The following is a 20,026-nucleotide window of genomic DNA, read 5'->3' on the forward strand; positions in this document are numbered from 1 at the left end:
AAATAAACATCACAACCAATTAGATCTGAGAATACCATGAACTTGGTATTATTACTCCTTGTAATCAGGCAAAAAAGAAATGATTGTCTTCAAGATACACAATCCAAATATAAGTGAAAATCTGCACAGACTTATTGTTTGTGAATAACAAATAAAATGCATGCTTGGGAGGGATTTTTAATAAAAAAACCTTTAATACCTTTAAGATTTTTTAAGTATTCAATAACATATTATTAGAATTACTATGATAATTTGAAATATCTTCCCTTTCTCCATGTATTTACTTTTCCAAGTCATGCAAGCTTTTCAGCAGCTAAGAGTAGTGGGTAGTATTTTTGAGAATTCTATTTATTTATTTATTTATTTTAAACAATAAAGTTAATGTGCATCTAGTTTTTTCTGCAGCCCTTACCTACAAAGAAACACTAATGCTCTGCTTGAAGAAATTACATTTAGATTAACATGTACTACAGTATTTGACTTCACAACTCTCAGTTTTTCTTAACATGTTTCTTTAATCAGGAAAATTCTTAACATTTGTATTGTAAGTTAGAGAACAATGAATTACATGTTGGTTTCTGAACTGTGAATGCACAAACCAGTTTGTGAACACATACAAGATTAGCCTTTCAAGACTGTCATTTAAATCATGTGACTTTAAGGCCAAGCCAAAGCTTTAAATTCAGGTGAGTGGGTTAGAAATTTGGAAGGCCTTGTAACTAGAAATATAAAGCTATTCTAGTTTGTTAGTCATCTTTTCAAATACTATTGAAGTTTTGAGAAAGCACTGTGAATTTCCTGTAAATAGGAAATTTATTGCATTTTCTTGAATCTATTCATTTAAAGGGGCTGTAGGCATTTCTGAGGATTTAACTGTTTTGGAATGCTGTATATTTATTAGAAGAGGATCTGATCTGAAAAACCTGAAAAATTGCAGAGGAAATATAAAATTACATTTAAGGGCATATGTGTCTTTTCTCATGTCCAAAAAATGTCAATAAAGAGGATTATCACTGTTTTCTGTACATCAATACTACTGTAAGTCATCTTCAGAGAAAATAAGGTTTTTCCTTTATCAGCAATTTGTTTTAAAGTATAAAAAGTATTTCATTTCATTCTTTAAATATATTCTTCAAATACCTATCAAAAAGAATTCCATTATGTGTGTGATTACCTGCTCAAAAAATTGTAAGAGTTAAAATAATTCTTTCAGTTGAGGAATACAATATTTTCATTGTATATTTCTGGCAATTGTGCTTTTCAAGAATAGTTTCACAGTATTCACTTTAGGACTTGGACTATTATTCATCACAGAGACATCTTGCTTTTTCTCAAAGAATGACAAAGCTGTAAACACAACAGTTTGAGTTGGATTTTCCGTAACAGTTTATACATCTTAGCTTTTCAAGGTATTTTACACTTAGAAAAACAGTATAGTGTAATCAGCATGACTTTCATTCTTCTTCTGCCTGCTTTCTACATTTGAATAGACGCAGTGCACAGGATCAAGACTGTTCTTGCTCTAAATAAGATGCCCCTAACTGTATCTATAATGCAAACTTTTAATGAATAAAACTTTCAATGCAAATTTATGCATGCATTTTTGCAGTTACATATGTTATCCAACATATGGAGTTCTAAGCAGGAAATATGCATAGTTTTATGTAAAAACCTTCTTGCCATGCTCAGTTTGTGAATTATAAAAGCTTGTATTTTCTGTATCGGAATGAACATTGTTGCTCTGTTTTATATTATTATCTTACCTCAGTTTCTGTGAAGTATTTGCACCACCACCTTTTCAAAACAGACATCAAGTTTATAAAGCTTAGGCCTACTGTTTTATTTGGTTATTTCATATGAGGACACTACTCAGTGTAACATTATATAGCGTATCTTACTAGGTATTTTTAGTAATCTTTCTGATGTATGTTTTACTCCTATAAATATTTGGATTATAACTGAAATCAATAGAGCCAGGATTTCACTATGTGTTCTAGCTTCTTTTAAGACTGAAATTTATTGTTAAATTGTCACAACATTTCTACTCATGGTAAAATTATCTTAGTGGTTCTTAATTTGATCCTTCATTGACAGTGGAGCTTCAAGTGAAACAAAAATATTTCATTATTTTGTGACTAAACACATTCTTTTCTTATGGTGCCATTCCTGTTCTTATATAGAAGTATTCATTTTAAATTGAAATACTGAAAAATCGTGACTGAAAATTGTTGAAAAATACTCTTCCTTGTATTTACTTTGAGAGTTCCTTGAGGCTAAATCCTTGGGAAAACACTTGGAACTAAACCACAATAAAGTTGTAAGCTCAAATAAGTGATCTTACAAGTAAATATATCTAATTATTGTTCTCTACTAAGAGAAATCACTGTGGGCTACTAAAATATTAACTGATGAGGCAGACAGTGGGTTTTTTGTTGTTGCTGTTGTTTGGGTTTTTGTTTCTTGCCTTTTTTTTTTTTTTTTTTTTTTTTTCCTTTTGAAGAAAGGAAAACAAAATCATTGCTTGAAAATGGTGAATTTTAATTTTTTTTTTAACAGGATACCTAAATGGCCACCATTATATATTTCTGTTACTTCTATTTTCCGCCTTCCCATGGTAAGAAAAGATAACTGAGGTACCAGTCTAACTCAGAGGAAATACCAGGTTCAGGAAGTACAGTGAGTGATGGAGGAAGTGGTGTACATGCAGATGAATTGTACAGCAGTTATTGGTAGTTTTCCTTGTCTTTCAGGGTTAAGACAGACAATGAGATAACTCACAGAAGAAAATTGGTATCTGTCAATGTTGCATTCCTAAACTCTGAAGTGACACAACTTGTAATGTTCAATATTTCAGGTTCTGACTAAGTCAAAATTTAGTTATTGTATATTTAACTATTCTTTTCCATGTACCTGAAACATATCTTTATCCACGCTGTATATATTGTCAAATATATTAGGTTGAAGTTATACAACATTTTATTAAGGCTTATGTCTGAAAAATTCTGAAAATTCAAGAAAAATTTTGTAGGGAGAATTGGAAAGGAAATCACATTTCATTTCAAAGAAAGAATAAATAGGTAAAACACAGGTTTAAGACTGTCAAGGATGAATGTCAAATGCATTTATCAAATGACTATGCATATAATGGGTCCTAGCTTCCACATGTAGGTACTTGTTATAGATGTGTATAGTTGCTTAACTGCACCCATTAATTGCAAATACTGGATTACAAGCTGTTCTTTACACTGATTTCTTATATGCATATCAAAATGAGATAACCATTAAATCTGAGAAATGGAAGTAACAAATGATTTAACTCTTTGACAGACAGAGGAGAAAAATATTCATCCTTTAGCATGTGAAGAGCATGGGCATACAGTAAAACATTTGGAAAATGATTCAGGAATGAAAGAACAAAATTTTTGTCTTTGTATTTTCCCTTTCAGATGTTCACACTCTTATTTTAATCAACTTGTTCATATAAATAGAGCAGGATTGATGTTATTGTTTTCAAATAACTTTTTACTGAATATGTCAACAAGATAATATATAGTGTATAGAGAGGTTTTGAAGTTAACAATGCGTGCAACATGGCATATTGCAGAAAACAGATAATGCAGACTTCAAATCATCTAATTTTCCATGTTAAAGATCAAAAATATACCAAACACATAACAGAATCATGTATGCATGTCTCAGTTAAAATCAGTTTTTTTGAAAGATCATCTTCGGATATCTGGGACCAAGTGATCATAACAATTTATTTAGTGGCTTGTTTCTGAGAGGATCAGCAGTCAGTTGTCAATGGGCACAATTCTTACATAGTTCCAGTATGGTAAAAGCTTGTCAGATCACTTTTGGACTGGTTTTGCAGAAGGACTATGAGCCAGTGTTCTATGGAAGGACTACCAGCAAGGCATTCCACACTTTACTTAATTTTAATGTCAAATAATTTGATACTGCCTGTATTACCATTTGAGATAGAGTGCCCATTTCAGTGGAGTTCAGGGAAGGAGTGATCATCAGCTTCCTAGGATTATCTCTATGTTTGGAAGAGAGCACCAGGCATTATGTAATGAGGCTTAAAGCCAGTAATGCCTGAATTCAGCATTTCTTTTTTGTTTTTTTGTTGTTTGTTTGTTTGTTTTCCCACTGAGTAAAACCATTATTCTCATGCTCTAATGAAAAAAAATAATAATAACATTAATATCTCCATGTTATCATTTATGGTGAAGAAGTACTATAAATGCGAATTAACCACTTCACTGTCAAAATCTGAGACAACTTTCCTTTCAATATCATCAATAAAGTGCCTTATGTAGACCCTTAGCTTCTTAACAATATAATATGCATAAAGTTATTTTCAATACTTTTCTTAAAGGAAGAAATTTTCTCTCTTAAAAAGAGAAAGTGATTTAGAGAAAAAATATAGTTGAACTACTCTAGTAGAAAATAGCATAAGCTATTTCATGTTTCTTTTAACATCACATTCACTGTATTTCTTTATTGGCTTACAGGAAAAACTGTTAATATTTGAAGACAAAAATAAACCAATGTCTAAATATTCTTATGAAGAAATTCAATAATAGTGTTTCCAGTAAAAACTTTTTAACACAAAATCCATGCATTCATCAGATGGGTTTTTGGTTTTTTTGTTTTGTTTTGTTTTGTTTTTTTGCTAACAAGCTACATGCAAGGAACATTTGTTATAATGACAGAATGTATGAAAACAAGGACTTGTTCTTAAACAAATAAATCTTCCAAAGGAACTGTAGCACTGAACAAAGTTGTGTTGCGATACCACTTTAACATAATTTCACTTAAACTCTTTTTTTTATTCCACTCATCAATCTTATCTGTACACCTAGGCCAGTTATTAGCAGTTTACAATGGATGATGGGTGAGATATTGTCTGTAACCATTCATTTCTTCCCACATTCAATGAACACTTGCAAATAAGGATCAAGAATTCATGACTTTTGAGTTTCTAATGAGTTATATGTGCACACACTTGGGACTTCTGCTCTACAGTTCCCTCAACTAGCATCTGTAGTCAGACAGTTCTACAAAGTGAAGATGGACCCATTTTCACAAGCCCAAGGGAGACGGTTACTGATATTAAACTTTATATCTCCAAAAGATCATTGACCACTTTTAACTATGATTTTTTTTCCCCCAAATCTAATGAAAACTCATCAATATTCTTATGCAGATGATAAAAAATGAGGCCTTAAAGTAGGAAGAAACACTCTTCAAATTCAATGTATTTTTTGTTGTTGTTGTTTATTTGTTTTGTTTTTGTTTTGTTTAATTTTTAATGTATTTTATTTTTAAGACTACAGCTGTGAATTTACTTAGGTAGTTCTCCCATGGCTATCCTTGAATTTTGTTGTAAGTAGATTTCTCATTTTTTTCTGAAGTGTACTTAATGAAAAGAATCTTTGTCAGTATCCCTTGACAATATATATTTTCTTTTTCACACAGTAAATAAGCTTAAACTATACTATCTTTAATATTACTTTGATTTTTTTTATCTAGGTGAGCCAGTTATACTCTGCCCACATAAATGTACATTTCATCATCTGGGATCAAACCACAGATTTTATGAATGTCTTCAATTTCTATCTTATTAGAACAGTAACCACATTTGTTGTCTTCATTTTGGGCTTGTGATCTTTCACTTAGAGGAAAGCTGAATTCCCTGAATAAGAAATTTGCTACAAGTAAGGCGCCTAGCTCATCCTAAAACTATGGTATCCTGAGGCCTGTAACAGAAGATGTTCAAAAAGGAGGATAAAGATTCCTCTAGCATGAATAACTGAAGTATGAAAAGCTAGCATGTGCATACATTCAAATTTTTTTTGAAAATTTCAGAATTTTTGAAATCAAACATACAGCTTGTTATTTCAGTGAAATTATATGCTACATCCACACCCAATATGAATCTCAGTCTCTACTTAATCTGAAACTCTTACGTGTCCATCATGCAATGGAAGCGTGAAGAAGCACAACTATTTGCTGCTTGTCTTTTGGGCTCTGGCAGCTAAAACATATTAAATAAACCAGAAGTATCAACCTCATCATAATCTTGAGCAAACAGGTCACAGAGAAAAGACTTTGCATAGATATTTCTATCTGGAATTACACCATTTGAAATCATATGGCAGCCTTTTATTCAGCAAAATTTCAGTGACTTTACTATTACAGTAGCCACACAGGTTGCCTAAAATACCTGTTATAGCTGGAGAAAATAACAAATATACAGAATATAGAGTGGAATTTCAAACTGCAGTTATAAAAGGCATGAGGGTGAGGATGCAGTTCCTTATATAATGATTGTTCTTTGCCATCAGTCATAAATGGATTCATTTTGCATTTGAAGAAAATGAATGTTATCATGCAACTTGAATTTGAGAAAATGCACACTCATGGACCACTGGGCTGCAAGAACAGGCTGACTGAAATGAGCAACAGAAAGGATTAAAACCTCTCTCCCAACATAAACAGTAAAAGTGCTCCAACTTTTACTTCTGATTCACTTCTTTGTCCCTAGATAGTCACTGCAAAAAAAAATTCTCTTTTGTTCCCTGCTCTATTAAAAAAAAAAAAAAAAAAAACCTAAAAAAATTGCTTCTCTTTCTTCTCCTTTCAGTGAACTTCTGCTTGTCCCCAAGCTCAGGAGAAAGTAAGTCACTTAAAGAAAAAAAAAAAAAAAAGAGAGAAAAAAAAAAAAAAAGAAAAAAAAAAAAAAAAAGAAAAAGAATTAAATTCCACCATTGAGTTGGCAAGAAATCCAGAGTTCTTGGCAGTCATAGAATCAGTGGAGTTGCAGTTGTTGGAACATAGTCTAATTTTGAGAGCAGCATCATAATTTTCATACAAGCATGATGCTTCACATAATGCATCACTCAGAAGTGATTCCAGCTAAAGAACTGGAGGGAATAAAGGAACAAATTCCAAGTCCACCCGCTGAAATTCAAATACAGACCATTGTGAAAAATTTAAAAATCTTAAGAGAAAAAAGGGTACTTTGGAGAAACAGTGTACTTGTGCTCTCATAATTCCTCAATTAATATCCATCTCTGTTCACCTGAATGGAAAAAAAAAAAAACAAACAAAAAAACAAAAAAACCCAACCCTGAATTTATTCATGATTTTCCCTGCTGTACATATTTCAGTTCACAACAGGCCCAGAGGTCTTTTCAGTAATAAATTAATTTTAAAAAATAATAAATTAAAAAGATATTCCATGCTTATTTTTCTTTTGTTGATTGTTTTTATCTTTTTCTTACTTCACGCTGAATGTAACTCAAACTGCTAAATCAGAGCTTGAACCATAAAAGCCAATGGTAACTTGTCCATTGACATTATGTTTTGCAATATGTTTTCAGCAATTTCCACTTTTAGAATGTAAATTCTACATGAACACCACAGAGTTGGGAGCACTTAGAATTTCCCTTGTTCAGGTTTTACCTGAACATGCTGTGTCAACAAATGCTGCTCTGTTAAGGAGAGGTGCAATCTAATGACAACTATCTGTTACATACTGATAACCTTCATCTCCCACTGAGAAGGGTCAAAGAATTCTTGGAGCTTCTTAATCACAATGAAAGGCAGGAACCATTTCTAACATAAAAATGCATGGCATTGGGGGACATTTTCAGAATAGCTTTTGCAAATAGGAATCAAGGTCACTTCAAGTTTGACACTGAGTTCTGTCTACCTTTCCATGTATATAGGGGAAAACTAATCAAATAAATAGCCTTTTTGGTAGCAGTCAGAACTCCAGCTTTGAGTTGGAGGTAGGAAATACAGAACTGACAAAGGGGAACAGAAATATTTTAAATTGTTTGAAGCTCAACAGCAACTGCTGGATTTTAGTCAAATGGGTTTCACCCATTTTATCTGAATTGCTTTAGGCTGTTCCTAGTAACCCTGCTTTAATATGCACTTATTTTCCTGTATTACAGGACACCTAGGAACTTACATCCCTCAGACAGCTTCGACAGCAAAGTGGTTAATGTTTGAAGAATGAACCATTCTTTCCTTTGCCATGACACTGGGTTCTTATTGTACAACCCTGTACAGTACTTAGCAATATTTTTTTAAGATTTAAAAAGCAAAGAGTTACAAAACCATTTGCAATTGACTTGAAATAGAAAAGATAGCACTTTTTAAATCCCATTATATAGTACACCGTATAAATTACAGAGTATTCAAATGCATAAATGCATCTGTGTAACATTTATCAAATGTAATTTTTTCATTGTTGTGAGGGTTACTTTTTCCAGAGTTTTTTCTCTTTGTCCTTGACACCCCCAACTCCCCTCACTATCACGTATGACAGTGCTCCAGGTCTGAGACATTGCTATTGCAGTATCGTATGTTGTTGGGGATGTGGCAGTCTGTGTAGTTAATGCCCCCATTTGGGGTATAAATGGGCTGCAGTCTGAAATCTCCTTTAAGGAGTTGATCATTATTTAAGGACACAATCTGGAAGCTGGTTTCCGTCATTTCCAGGATGGAGTTGTCCTTCTTGGTCCCTGCCTCACAGTAGTCATCTTTCCGACGGCCCCGATTGTATTTCCACTTCTGGGAGGTGTAACGCCCCTTTTTGTGCATGTGCCAGCAAAAAATGCTGAGCAGGACCACGAGCACAAATATCACTGCACCCCCAATTAAACCTGCAAGCAGAAATGGGGAGCCCAGGTTCTGAGAAGTTGTCTGCTCATGGCTGGAGGGGATGTTGCTGCCATTGTTTGAAAAGGAAGCCTTTGTTGTGGCTTCTGAACAGACAGTGTCTTCTCCAGTTCGGTAATTATTATAAGCATCCAGAGGAACCAAGCAAATCCGATAGGTGGATTTGGGCTCCAGATTTACCAAGCTTAAGTGCTGTTTCTCACCACTAACTATTCGTTCCTGAACAATTCCTCCTACCAGGCTATGGCCCATTTTAACCCACGTGAGTTTATATGCCATCACGGTAAAAAGAGATATCCAGTTAACCTGGATGCAGGTATCATTCACAAAATGGATAGAGAGTTGAATTCGTTCAGATATAGGAGGTGTTACCTTTTCTCTGTCTTCCCTGTCAGGCACAGTGGGGTGTGTGACTATGATAGGAGTCAGAGGACTATACTTAGTACTTGGGGGAGGAACTGATGAGGAGGGAACTAATGTAGTTGGCTTGGCTGTAGCTGGGACTGGGGTGATGATAAGTGACAGACCAGGGGTGGTGGTGGGGCATGACAGCATATTCATATTAAGCTCCCTGACTGCCATACCTCGGACCTGCTCTGGTCCCTGACACATAAAACCCCGTACATTGATGGAAGAGGGAATAAACTTGAGCCATTCAGTGACCCACTTAATACTGCAGTCACACAACCAGGGATTATTCCTTACAGTGAGTTGTCTCAGGTTGTGGAGATCATCAAATACACCCTTTACCAACATACGAAGCTGATTGTTAGAAATATCAAGACGTTCCAGTTTGTGAAGATTTGAGAAGGCTGTAAGTGGTATATGGGTTATCTGGTTGTCTTGCAAGTACAGCCTTAGCAGATGTGTACCTGGAAGATCAGAAGGAGGATAGGTCAGTGAATTACGCACTATAGAGAATTCCTTGAGCTTGGAGAGGTGGCTAAAGGTGCCTTCAGCTATGCCTTTATTAGTAAGCAGATTGCCATCCAGAATCAGACGCTCCAAACTTGTAAGATTCTGGAAGGCCAAGTCTGAAATGACAGCAATTCGGTTTTCATCTACTCGAAGTTCTTGTAAGTCCACTGGAAGGCCTACTGGTACGCTGCTTAAGTGATTCTTGGACAAGAACAGAAGCTTGAGGCTGATGGCTTCCCGGAATGCCCCATCCTCAACTCCAACAGTGGAGATGGAGTTGTCATCCAGGTGCAGTTCTTCCAGTTTCAAGAGCTGAGCAAGAGCAGCCCGAGAAATTGTCTGAATGTTGTTTTCCTGCAAGTGGAGAACCCTGACATTTTTAGGCAGGTTCATTGGGAATTCATCCAATTGGTTGCCATACAGATAGACTGTGTGCACAGACTGAACATTGTGCAACTCTGCAGGAAATCCAGCATTATTAATTTGGTTATTATGGAGGTAGAGGACAGTTACACCCTCTGGTATCCCAAGAGGCACTGAGGTCAAGCTTCGCTCGTTACAGTAGACAAAGTTTCGGTCACAGCGGCACACTTTTGGACAGGCCAAAGTTTTGGAGACCTGCATGTAGAGCCCCAGGGAAAAGATAAGCCATGATTTCATGAGAACAGCCCAGTCTGAGGGCCACATTCTAGTCCAGGAACCCATTTCCAATTTAAAGAAATAAAGTATCAAATTGTTAAGGAACTGATAACAATAATAAAGGACAAGTAGCAAAATCTCAGGTCATTAAAATTGGCTTCAGTTTATGTCCAGTGTTCAAGCAGAGATAAAGTCCTTCAGGCTAAGTATAAAATAATCCTTTACAGTTGGCCCGCCTCCTACTTTTGATAAGAAAGCCACAGTCCTATTAGCCAGGGTTACAAATCTTGTTGCTTTCCTCCATGTGTGCCAAAAGAAACAATAGCCACGTCCTTATAGGTGAGCAACCAGTTAATTTAAAGCTGCCAAACGTCTGTGTACATGTTGCTTGGAGTGATAGTATTTCCTTTCACTGAAGTCTGTTGATGCTCAGCTTTCTGAAGTCAGCAAAGTCCTCATAACAGCTATCAGCTGGATCTGGACTGCCTGTTAAATAAAAGAAGAAAAAAAAAAATGAATATCATGAAATGTTTAATAGGAAAGATCAGGCCTTTTGGAAGACTATTATAAGGCTGTGCTCTTCATGGACTTCTGAAAAAAAAAAAAAAAAAAAAAAAAAAAAAAAAAAAAAAAGCATTAATATTAAACATTAGCTTAATACTACTATTAAATGGTCTTGAAATAGATTTGAAGTCACTCCAATGACTGAAAGACTTTCAGTGACTTCAGTGAAAGCTAGATCTATCACTTCTGCTTGCATATTTTATCTATCCCCAGTCTTTGCCTTCTCACTGAATTTCAAATGCTAATACTTAAAGATTTTACATTTTTTCCTTAACTTTACTTTTTTATTTTACAGAACTCCAATGAGCCCTATTCATTGAGGCTTGACAGACTAGACTCTAGGCCACACTATTTAAACTGCATTTTTTATTTCCTATCAGAATCTGGAATGTTCTGCTACTATTTCCATAATGCACTCACATATTTTCTCATTCAGCTTTAATGTACGATGCCAGATTATTGCACCTCCCTACAGTAAATTAGCTATGTATGAGGGGAGTCTTCTAAAAATATGGTAATCTACAAGTACAAGATACTCTGCCGTAAGGCATATATATATGTTAAAGTTATCATCTCGATATTGTTACTTATGTAAACTGTGCTATCAACAGACTTCAGAATTAGCATTCCACTAAATGAAAATGGCTCACACCTGCTCAGTTATTGTTTTATGATATCAGCTCAGAAAACAACAGTTTTCCTAGAGAACTCCTTCTTTGGAACCATAGAGACACTTCTTTTAATTCTGCTTTGTGGTAGTTGGTGAATTTCTTCATTAAAAAAATAGTTCTCATGTAGATGAGTTTATATTTACTTACTGTATGTACAAATATGTATAACTATGTATAAAATCGTGAAATATAAGAGATGTGTTTTATAACCCAAAATAGAGGATATAAATAAGTATTGCAGATCTCGGTATCTTCCATTGTAATTACACAAACAAAATAATTTCACAAATTTTTTGATTAAACTCAAAGTTCTCTGACTGTGATTTAAGTTGAATAGAAATCATCTTTGAAATTCAATTTTTTGTTATTTAAACAGACTAAGAATCACCCATCTTTTTCAGAAGTGAAAGAAATGTAATTCAGTAGTACATGAAAGGTTGTCTTTCTGTTACAGTTGTACAGTTGTACAGTTTATAACATGTCCGAAACAATACATGAGACTCTAAGTTCAGAAAATCCCTTTAGGAGTCAAAATCTTTTATCCCTGCAATCTTGCATTTGTGGATTATCATTCCTATTTGGAGTATCATTAGATAGCAGCCTCATGTCAAGAACAGCTAGAGAGAGATAAAAACCAAGACCCTGAAAAGCCCTCTAATTCACCACTATTTCTTCAAATAGTAAATGTACCATAATGCATGGTGTCCTTTTCTTGAAATGGTAAGATTATCTACACCACTATTCAAAGATTTATCTCTCAGAGGCACATTTTGGTGAAGAGTTTTCTTTTTAATCACATGAGAACTTGTGATTCTGTAGCAGGATTAATATGATTCTAGGTGTGACAGTTTATCTGACTCTTATATGTCCTGTCTCCCACCTAGATCATACTTCTCTGATCTGTCCTGACATTGTCTTTTTAAAATAAGAAGGAATGTGCAGAAGAGCCTCCTCTGAGATGCGTGGGACTGCACAGAATAATAATGGTTCTCTCACCCCCTTTCTGTCATCAGAGACAATCTGCACCTCCCGCAGGAACAATACATTATATTTAGTTTTGTTTTGATCACAAATATGATTGTTGAGTAGGCTTTTCTGACACTCAGCTATGATAGAAAGCCAAGTTGAGGGCATGCAGTCACAGCCAGCTGCAACTCCTGATACACGGGGGATCTCCTGAGGTGAGAATGTTGTATTAATATGTACCTATAACTTTACCTTACTCTAAGACTCTGCCTGAAGTAGCTCTCTGCTTGGTAAATATGGCTTCTAAATAAAAGATTTAAGTAAAAAATTTAGTAAATTGGGTCAAGTCATGCAGTGCTTCCTATTTGGTATTAAAAGAATTTTGACTGGATGGTGACTGAAAAACAACAGAACTTTGGAAGGTGACACTCTGGAATTCCCCTCCTTTTTATGGTTACAATGATTCTGCACTCAAAAATCTTTCAAAACTTTTCTGATGAATGTTAGCTTCCCCTATACTGCTGATGCCGGTTGACTACACTACTGGTGTTGGGATTTGGACTAGATGACCCCTAAATGTTCCTTCAACTCTACAGATTCTATGATTCTATGATCTGTGTGACACTCAGCTGAACATGAGCCAACAGTGTGTCCAGGTGGCCAAGAAGGACAATGGCATCCTAACATGTATCAGAAATAGTGTATCAAGCAGGACGAGCAGGACCAAGGAGGTGATCATCCTGCTGGACTCAGCCTGTACCTCAAGTAGTGTGTTCAGTTTTGGGTCCCTCACCACAAGAAAGACATGGGTTAGTGGACGAGATTGGTGGTAGGTGGATGTTTGGACTACATATATTTTCCAACTTTTTCCAACTACATGTCTTTTCCAACTTCAGTGATTGCATGATTCTGTGAAAAAGGGTCCTTTTATTAATGCCTGTATCCTAAATTCCAACAAGCATACTAGTAACTACTACGCTGAGACTATAAAGCTCATAGTACAGAAAATATGCATTGTCACTCAGGCAGCTACTGTTGATTGTATTAAGCAAGAGCACAAGGACAAATCTAATAAGATATTTATGACTTCAGAGTTGACTGTGGTGTAACAGAGGGAAGCAGTAAAGAAGAAAATATACAACTGAATGTGTTCAAATAAATTATTTTGGTAAGACTTTACTTCAGTATTCAGCTATTCAATAATAATTGGTGGTTGGAACAGTTGCAAGAGCAGAATATTTCAGCTGATCTCAAAAACCCAAATGCAAATTGAGTTATGTCCCTGCATTAGAATTTTCCGTCCCAAGTATGTAAAAAATATCAGATTTGAGCAACAGTCTTGATTTGAAAATGAAATTCCTGGAACGAAAAACATCTAGGGCTGATTCCAGAAGGCTGGAAAAGTTGTCTTTGGCTAATCATCAATGCTGAGAGCAGGTAGAATAATTGTGCTTTCTCCCCATCTCTGTAATGTTTGCTTTCTGAAGCAAAATCTCTATTTTCAGTACTTTTAGAAGATCTTAACTGAGTCTGTCCATAAACGAATTGCTTATTTGCAGAGGCAAAATTATTGTGAAGACAGCAAATTCTAAAAATCAAGCTGGGAAGAGAGGATAAGGGTAAAAGAATACATTGCGGTTAACATGTTTTATTTTATTTAAACCAACTAGCAGTAATAATACCTCTGCTCATCATCATCTTCATCATTTTTGTTTCCATTTCTTTATCATATACACTCAGTATCTATTATTTCCCACTGTATCCTCCTTGGAGCAAAGGACATGTCTTCAAAGTTTCTAGGACATTTCCCGTCATACTGCAACCGGGATATTAAATCCTGTTAGGATTTAAGAAATGAAATATAGAAGTTGAGTGAAGCATACTGAAATCGATGAGAGCATATGTACATGTTTTAGGTGGCCATGTATGAAAATTTGGCTTAGTGGCCTGAGTTCCTGACATCAATGAAAATGTTCCCCTCTACATCTTAGAAGTTTTTGATGAATATTTTTATCTCATTGTTTTCTCAAACCTGCTTTATTAAAATTCTCTTTTGGCATAACTAATATCTACCTTTGAGTGTTGGATAAAAATTTCAAATTTTCTTCTGTTCAAATCTGTAACTAAACTGCTACTTTCATATGCTTTGTTTAAAGTTATTAAAAAGGCTGAAACATCTGTCTGGAAGTTGGAATGGTGAAGGTTTTTTAAGAATCCCTATGACTGCTGAGGAGCATCCACATAATTTCAGGCTTCAGTCATCTTGCTTTGCATAGGCCATGCAATTTAGCTTCAATAAATATTTGCATTTCAATAATTAATATATATTACTGAAAATGCTACCAAGTTAGAACCCTGTAGTACATAGGGATAAAAACTAGCAAACATCTCACTAGCAGGTATTTTACAGATATCTTTCCTAACTTGCTCAACAGTCCTGCTTTGATGGCTGGGTCTACAGTGTATAAAAAATCTTTCAAATGGCCAAAGGGCAACCTTCACCACCTTTCATGCTATGGAACTCCAAGCGCACAGTCCCAGATGCAGTAGTCAAGCCTCTGTGGCTGCCTCAGAACCTCTTGAGGTTCAGGGAGGAGAAAACAAGCACAGGAATCAAGGAGGATGAATAGCTTGTGGAATACAATCTGCATATATATACTTACAGTCCTGTGCTACAAACACAGGAGTCTTGCTGTGTTCCTGAAACAAGCTTGTCTGTCTTCATGTTGTACACAAACGCTATTAATTTTTTAGAAGAAGTATAAAATAAGAATGTTAACTACTCCATCCTTCACGGAATCCTAAAAATAATTAAAAGCAGTTCCTAGGGACCTGGATATTTTTTCTGATAATCCAACCACATAGCATCACTTTTCCCAGCAGCTTATCTATTTATCTGAACCTGAATGCCACAAATAAATAAACAAATTAGCAAGCCAAATTTGAATGTCAAAAATTGACATACATCAAAAAGCAAGTAAAACCAAAACCAGATGATAGTCTACTCTTTTCACTACTACCAGACTGTGAATACTATTCAGTACAAAACCACTGTCTTTGCTTTTCCACAGATCAAGGTCAAAATCAAGTCATAATCTTACTCTGCATAATTATCTTACATAGTTAAGTACAAGGCTATTATGTCTGGAATCAAATAACACTCAGAAAACAAATATAATTCAATTTCTCAGGAACCCAGCACTTCAGAAAGATGTTCTGTATTTCTATCACTTGGCAACAAAAATAATTGCATAATAATACCTGAGAAATGTCTTTTTTTTCCTATTTAAGTAGAGCTTGCATCTATATATGAATGAATGTTATACATTTTTACTGAGTAGGAGCCAAAAGTGTAGGTTTACTGTGTATGATTCTCTAGGAGTTACTTGGTTTCAAATATCCTTAATATCAAACTATAATGTCTTCATCACAGGCACAGAGAAAATGGCATTATTTCTTGAGAAACTAAAGTACTTTTATGGGAAAACTTTTTGCACGCTTGCTGCTGTGGCTGTCTCATATTTAGGAGTGCACACAATGTAAGAAGAAGAGGTAAGGAGGAAGAAAAAGAGGTGAAAAACAAGACAAGAAATCCTCTCTTGTGCTTCTCCTTAAGTGAATACTGTTATCAGAACAGTGGTCAGTAGCCAGTACTGGAAAGAAGAACATGTCTCTGCTCACAGTTGAAAACACAATGAAGTCCATATGGACAGATTTTGGCAGAGTAAGTCATTACTACCTTTGAAGTACTGTTATAAGAATGATTCAGCAAATACACACAATGAGCTCTTCCTTTGTATTCTTCTCTGCCTTGATCAGGGCATTTCTGTTTCTGCCTCCTATTTTGCTCTTATAGCCACTTTCAGAATCTCAGATCAAGCAGCCTGCTGGAGGCAAGTGAAGTGAATCTGGATCAGACTAGGCAGAGACAGGACAAAGTTCAGAAAGTGGTTTATATTGCAGCTATGGGTGTAAAGACCTTTCTCTCTCTTGCTCCTCTAAGTCTCACTTTCCAGCAACAATTCTGCAAATTATTAAGCAGACATATTCTCCAGAAGGATGCGGGCTTCAAGAAGTCATTTCTTCAAAGGCGTGACATTATGAGCAACAAAAGCTTTACATTTGGAAATGTGAATCAAATAATGGTTCTTGCCAGTGAACAGAAATCTGACAGATCCCAATTCCTATCCTCCAGGAAATAAAGCTAAGACAGCAAAAAACTCTCCTCTCTGTTCACTGAAAACAAAAAACAAAACCAAACAAACAAAATAACCCAAAACAAAAACAAACCAAAAAGTTTAAATATGAAACTTTACCCCTCCCATTTTTCCATTCCCACCTCCAAGCAATACAACGTCTCTTCACTAATAGGAGTGAATCCTAATAGGATTACCACTGGTTTGTTAGCTTGACAGCCTCTCTGCTGCATGACTGATAAACATTTGATCTTTATAGCATTCTGGGAAAATTACTATTTATGTGTTCTAATATTGAGCATTGTTCCAAGTTAGAATTTTATTTGCTTTATAGTTCAGGCTTGTTCTTTGCCTAGAAGTACTACAGAGTGCAATTGTTGCACAGAAATGAGGAGGTCAAAATAGAGAGCAAGCTACTGGACCACCTGGAGCAGTCACTGTATACCAGGAAGGAAAAAACTGAAGTAGCTGCAAGATCCATATCTAAAGCCTTCAAGTCAAGGCTGCCCTTCATTCCATCGGACATTTTGCTCTGCCAAATGTCTGACTCAATTTAGTGGACTTGTCTACTAGTGGACAAGTGGATATATGTGCATAAGTTCAGACATGAAGATTGCTGTCTGCCAAGACTGCCTGTCTGTATTGTTGTTCCTGTGTTTAATTCACTAGTTATTTATCTGTGAGAGAAGAACATTATTCACAAAAATGGATGTTGTGTAACTTTGTCAAGATTGTATCACCTGTGACAATTAATTAAACAACAGCAACTACAGACTATGAGCCCTGAAACATCTGTATTTCCATTCAGCAAGTAAAAATTCATCTCTACTTGTGTGAACAGATGCCCTATTGATCAATACAATCTTTTCCATAGTCAGTGAAATCAGAGTATATGACTGTATTTGGAAATGATAATAATAAAAATCAATTTCAATTTCAGAAACTAAATGCTATAGAACATCTAGTAGCAAATATCAAAGAAAGTACACTTTCTATTGCAAGAAGACACTATGGTGCTATCCACCCAAATTTATCTTTCAGTTTGTTGTATCATGTAGTCTAATCTGAATGTCTGTCTGCATGGATTAATCTTACACAAATTTCTGCTATTAAATGTTTCAGCTTCTGGCAAAACCAGGAGGGTAATTCTAGAAATGGAAAATTGCCTCTAGAGTTCTGAATTCTAATGTAAGAATCATCAAAAACAGTTATTTCAGCCAGCTGTAGCTATCAGAGGAAAAGTTAATGAAGACTCATACAGCAATTCAAAACAAAATCTTTGCCATCACAGGCATGTAGGACTTCATCATAAAACATAAGGGAGAAAAAAATGTGCAGAACTCCAGCTTTTTAACTAACATGAGATTTTGGGGTTTTTAGGACATGAAGGTAGCCCAAAAGTCACTGATAACCTAAGCATACACTTGGGAGGAAGTATCTATGCATTCATTATAAAATAGCTGCTTGTTGAAAATTTAATCCCAATGGTAACTAGCATGATATTTTAACTCTAGTAGGCAAAGAGGAACATATGATTACCTCCAGGAGTCACAATAAGTAGAATTTTACAAGTGCTAGAAAAGTGCTATTGATGTCTTTATTAGCCTTCCCCCAAGGTCTATTCTAATTTTTTACAAGGCTAATGCTGCTCTGTTCAAAACTTGACAAACCTGTTAAAAAGTGAGAACAACTGATATACTTCAGTGGAGAATTAATTCCTTAGTCTTTTGTCTCCAAAGACCTGATCTTATATCTTTGGTGAAATAGCTTAGATGAATCTCATCTAGTACTCCATAAACTCAGCAATGTATTATGTGATGATATAAACTTGGATTGAGAAAGTTGAAAATGGCAGATGAAAAGAATCATACACGAGGAGCTATCTGGAACATTTCACAAAATGCATTTTCATTAAAATATATGATTTCACTGAAACACAGAATGTTTCATGGAGATTTCTCAGTTTTAATTACATTTTCAATAAGAAATGTGTCTGAGGTCCAGTGCTTTCTGATTTCTGATCACAAATGATCAGAGTGAGAGAGGGTAAAGAAAAAAAAAAAAAAAAGAAAAAAAAAAAAGTGAGGAAGAGTAAAAATTTGACCTTTATACAAAAAGGTAAGCTTTGACAAAATTTCATTTTAAGAAAGCATTCATATAGTACATTTAAAATCATGAAAGCTGTGGAATTATCTGCCTCTGGACAGCTTTACTTGGCATGGTCAAGGGAAAAGGAAGAAATTGCTTGTTTGCTTTCTTGATCCTTTGCCAGAGGGCTTATAGCTTTCTGTGACAAAAGCATTTTTTAAACGTACATTAAAAAAATAACAACAGCAACAACAAAACCTCTAATAATACTAAACTAATTTTAAATAATTCCTCTTTTGTAACACAAACATTCTGTACTGTGTTTAGCATAATGCATTTTTTACTAAGATAAAATGAAGGCAACCTGCTGTTTCTTTGCAAGCAAATTGGTCCCTACCTATAAATTATTCTACACTGTGAAGCAAGAAGTTTGCTTTTATCTAGAGATATGTGGCCAGCCTGGCAAAACATCTTTGGATGATTTGAAAAAGCTGCTTTTAGTGACCTAAGTGACTAAGCATTGCTTCTGTGGAGATAAAATCTTGACACATTTTACATGCATTGCATGGTGCTATATCACTGATGAGACCGTGTGTGGTGTTACATTGCCTTGTGGGTACTATTCATTCAATCTTAGGAAAATGAGCATGGGCTGCCATATCTTATGATCTGCACCCAACCCCCTTATATGCCCTAATATAAATAAAGATGTATTGTATGTACATCCTTCCAACAAAATCAGAAGATTTCTCCTTCCATTTCCCATTGCTTTGCATGCTACTGGCATTCACAGTACTAAGAAGTACTCCATAAACTCTGCTAACGAGCTATTAAAAATAATAAAGTTTCTTGCACTCTAATTGCTTCTGTATACTGAAGAGAACCTGTCATGTGTATGGTGCAGTCATTTAATCACTGAGTGTACCCCTGAACAAAACGCTGTCCCCAGATAGAGAGCAGATCTTGCTCACAGGACACAGCCCATGTAATACACAAACAGAAGGTTATTAAACAAAATTTAAAATCTTTGCCATCAGATAAATAGTTAATAGGAAAAGGAAAAAAATATTTAAAAAATGGATAAAGAATGTACAATTAAGTCTCCGAAATAGCTATTCAGCTAAATAGCTGAAATATTCATCAGCTGCACAGTATCTTAGCATCGACAGTGCCTGACAAGGGTCTGGGGACCTGGGATTGTTATCTTTTTTCAGCAACACAATTTTCTGCATGCTAAGGTGAAGCAAGTGTAATATTCTCACTATTTCAAGAATGTCTCTAGAG

General features: G+C 35.2%; 1 protein-coding gene across 5 annotated transcripts in view; it reads right to left on the minus strand.

Annotated features, from left to right (window-relative positions):
* Positions 1-272: 272 nt before the first annotated feature.
* FLRT2 (fibronectin leucine rich transmembrane protein 2) overlaps positions 273-20,026 on the minus strand; it is a 62,516-nt gene continuing 42,762 nt past the window's right edge. For all 5 annotated transcript variants that reach the window (XM_072337309.1, XM_072337304.1, XM_072337305.1 and 2 more), the window contains one exon: positions 273-10,743. In XM_072337309.1, the coding sequence (XP_072193410.1) occupies positions 8,335-10,323 (1,989 nt within the window). In that variant the 5' untranslated portion in view covers positions 10,324-10,743 and the 3' untranslated portion in view covers positions 273-8,334. The remainder of the gene's footprint in view (positions 10,744-20,026) is intronic.

This window comes from Excalfactoria chinensis, chromosome 5 (assembly GCF_039878825.1).
Source record: "Excalfactoria chinensis isolate bCotChi1 chromosome 5, bCotChi1.hap2, whole genome shotgun sequence".
Lineage (NCBI taxonomy): Eukaryota > Metazoa > Chordata > Aves > Galliformes > Phasianidae > Excalfactoria > Excalfactoria chinensis.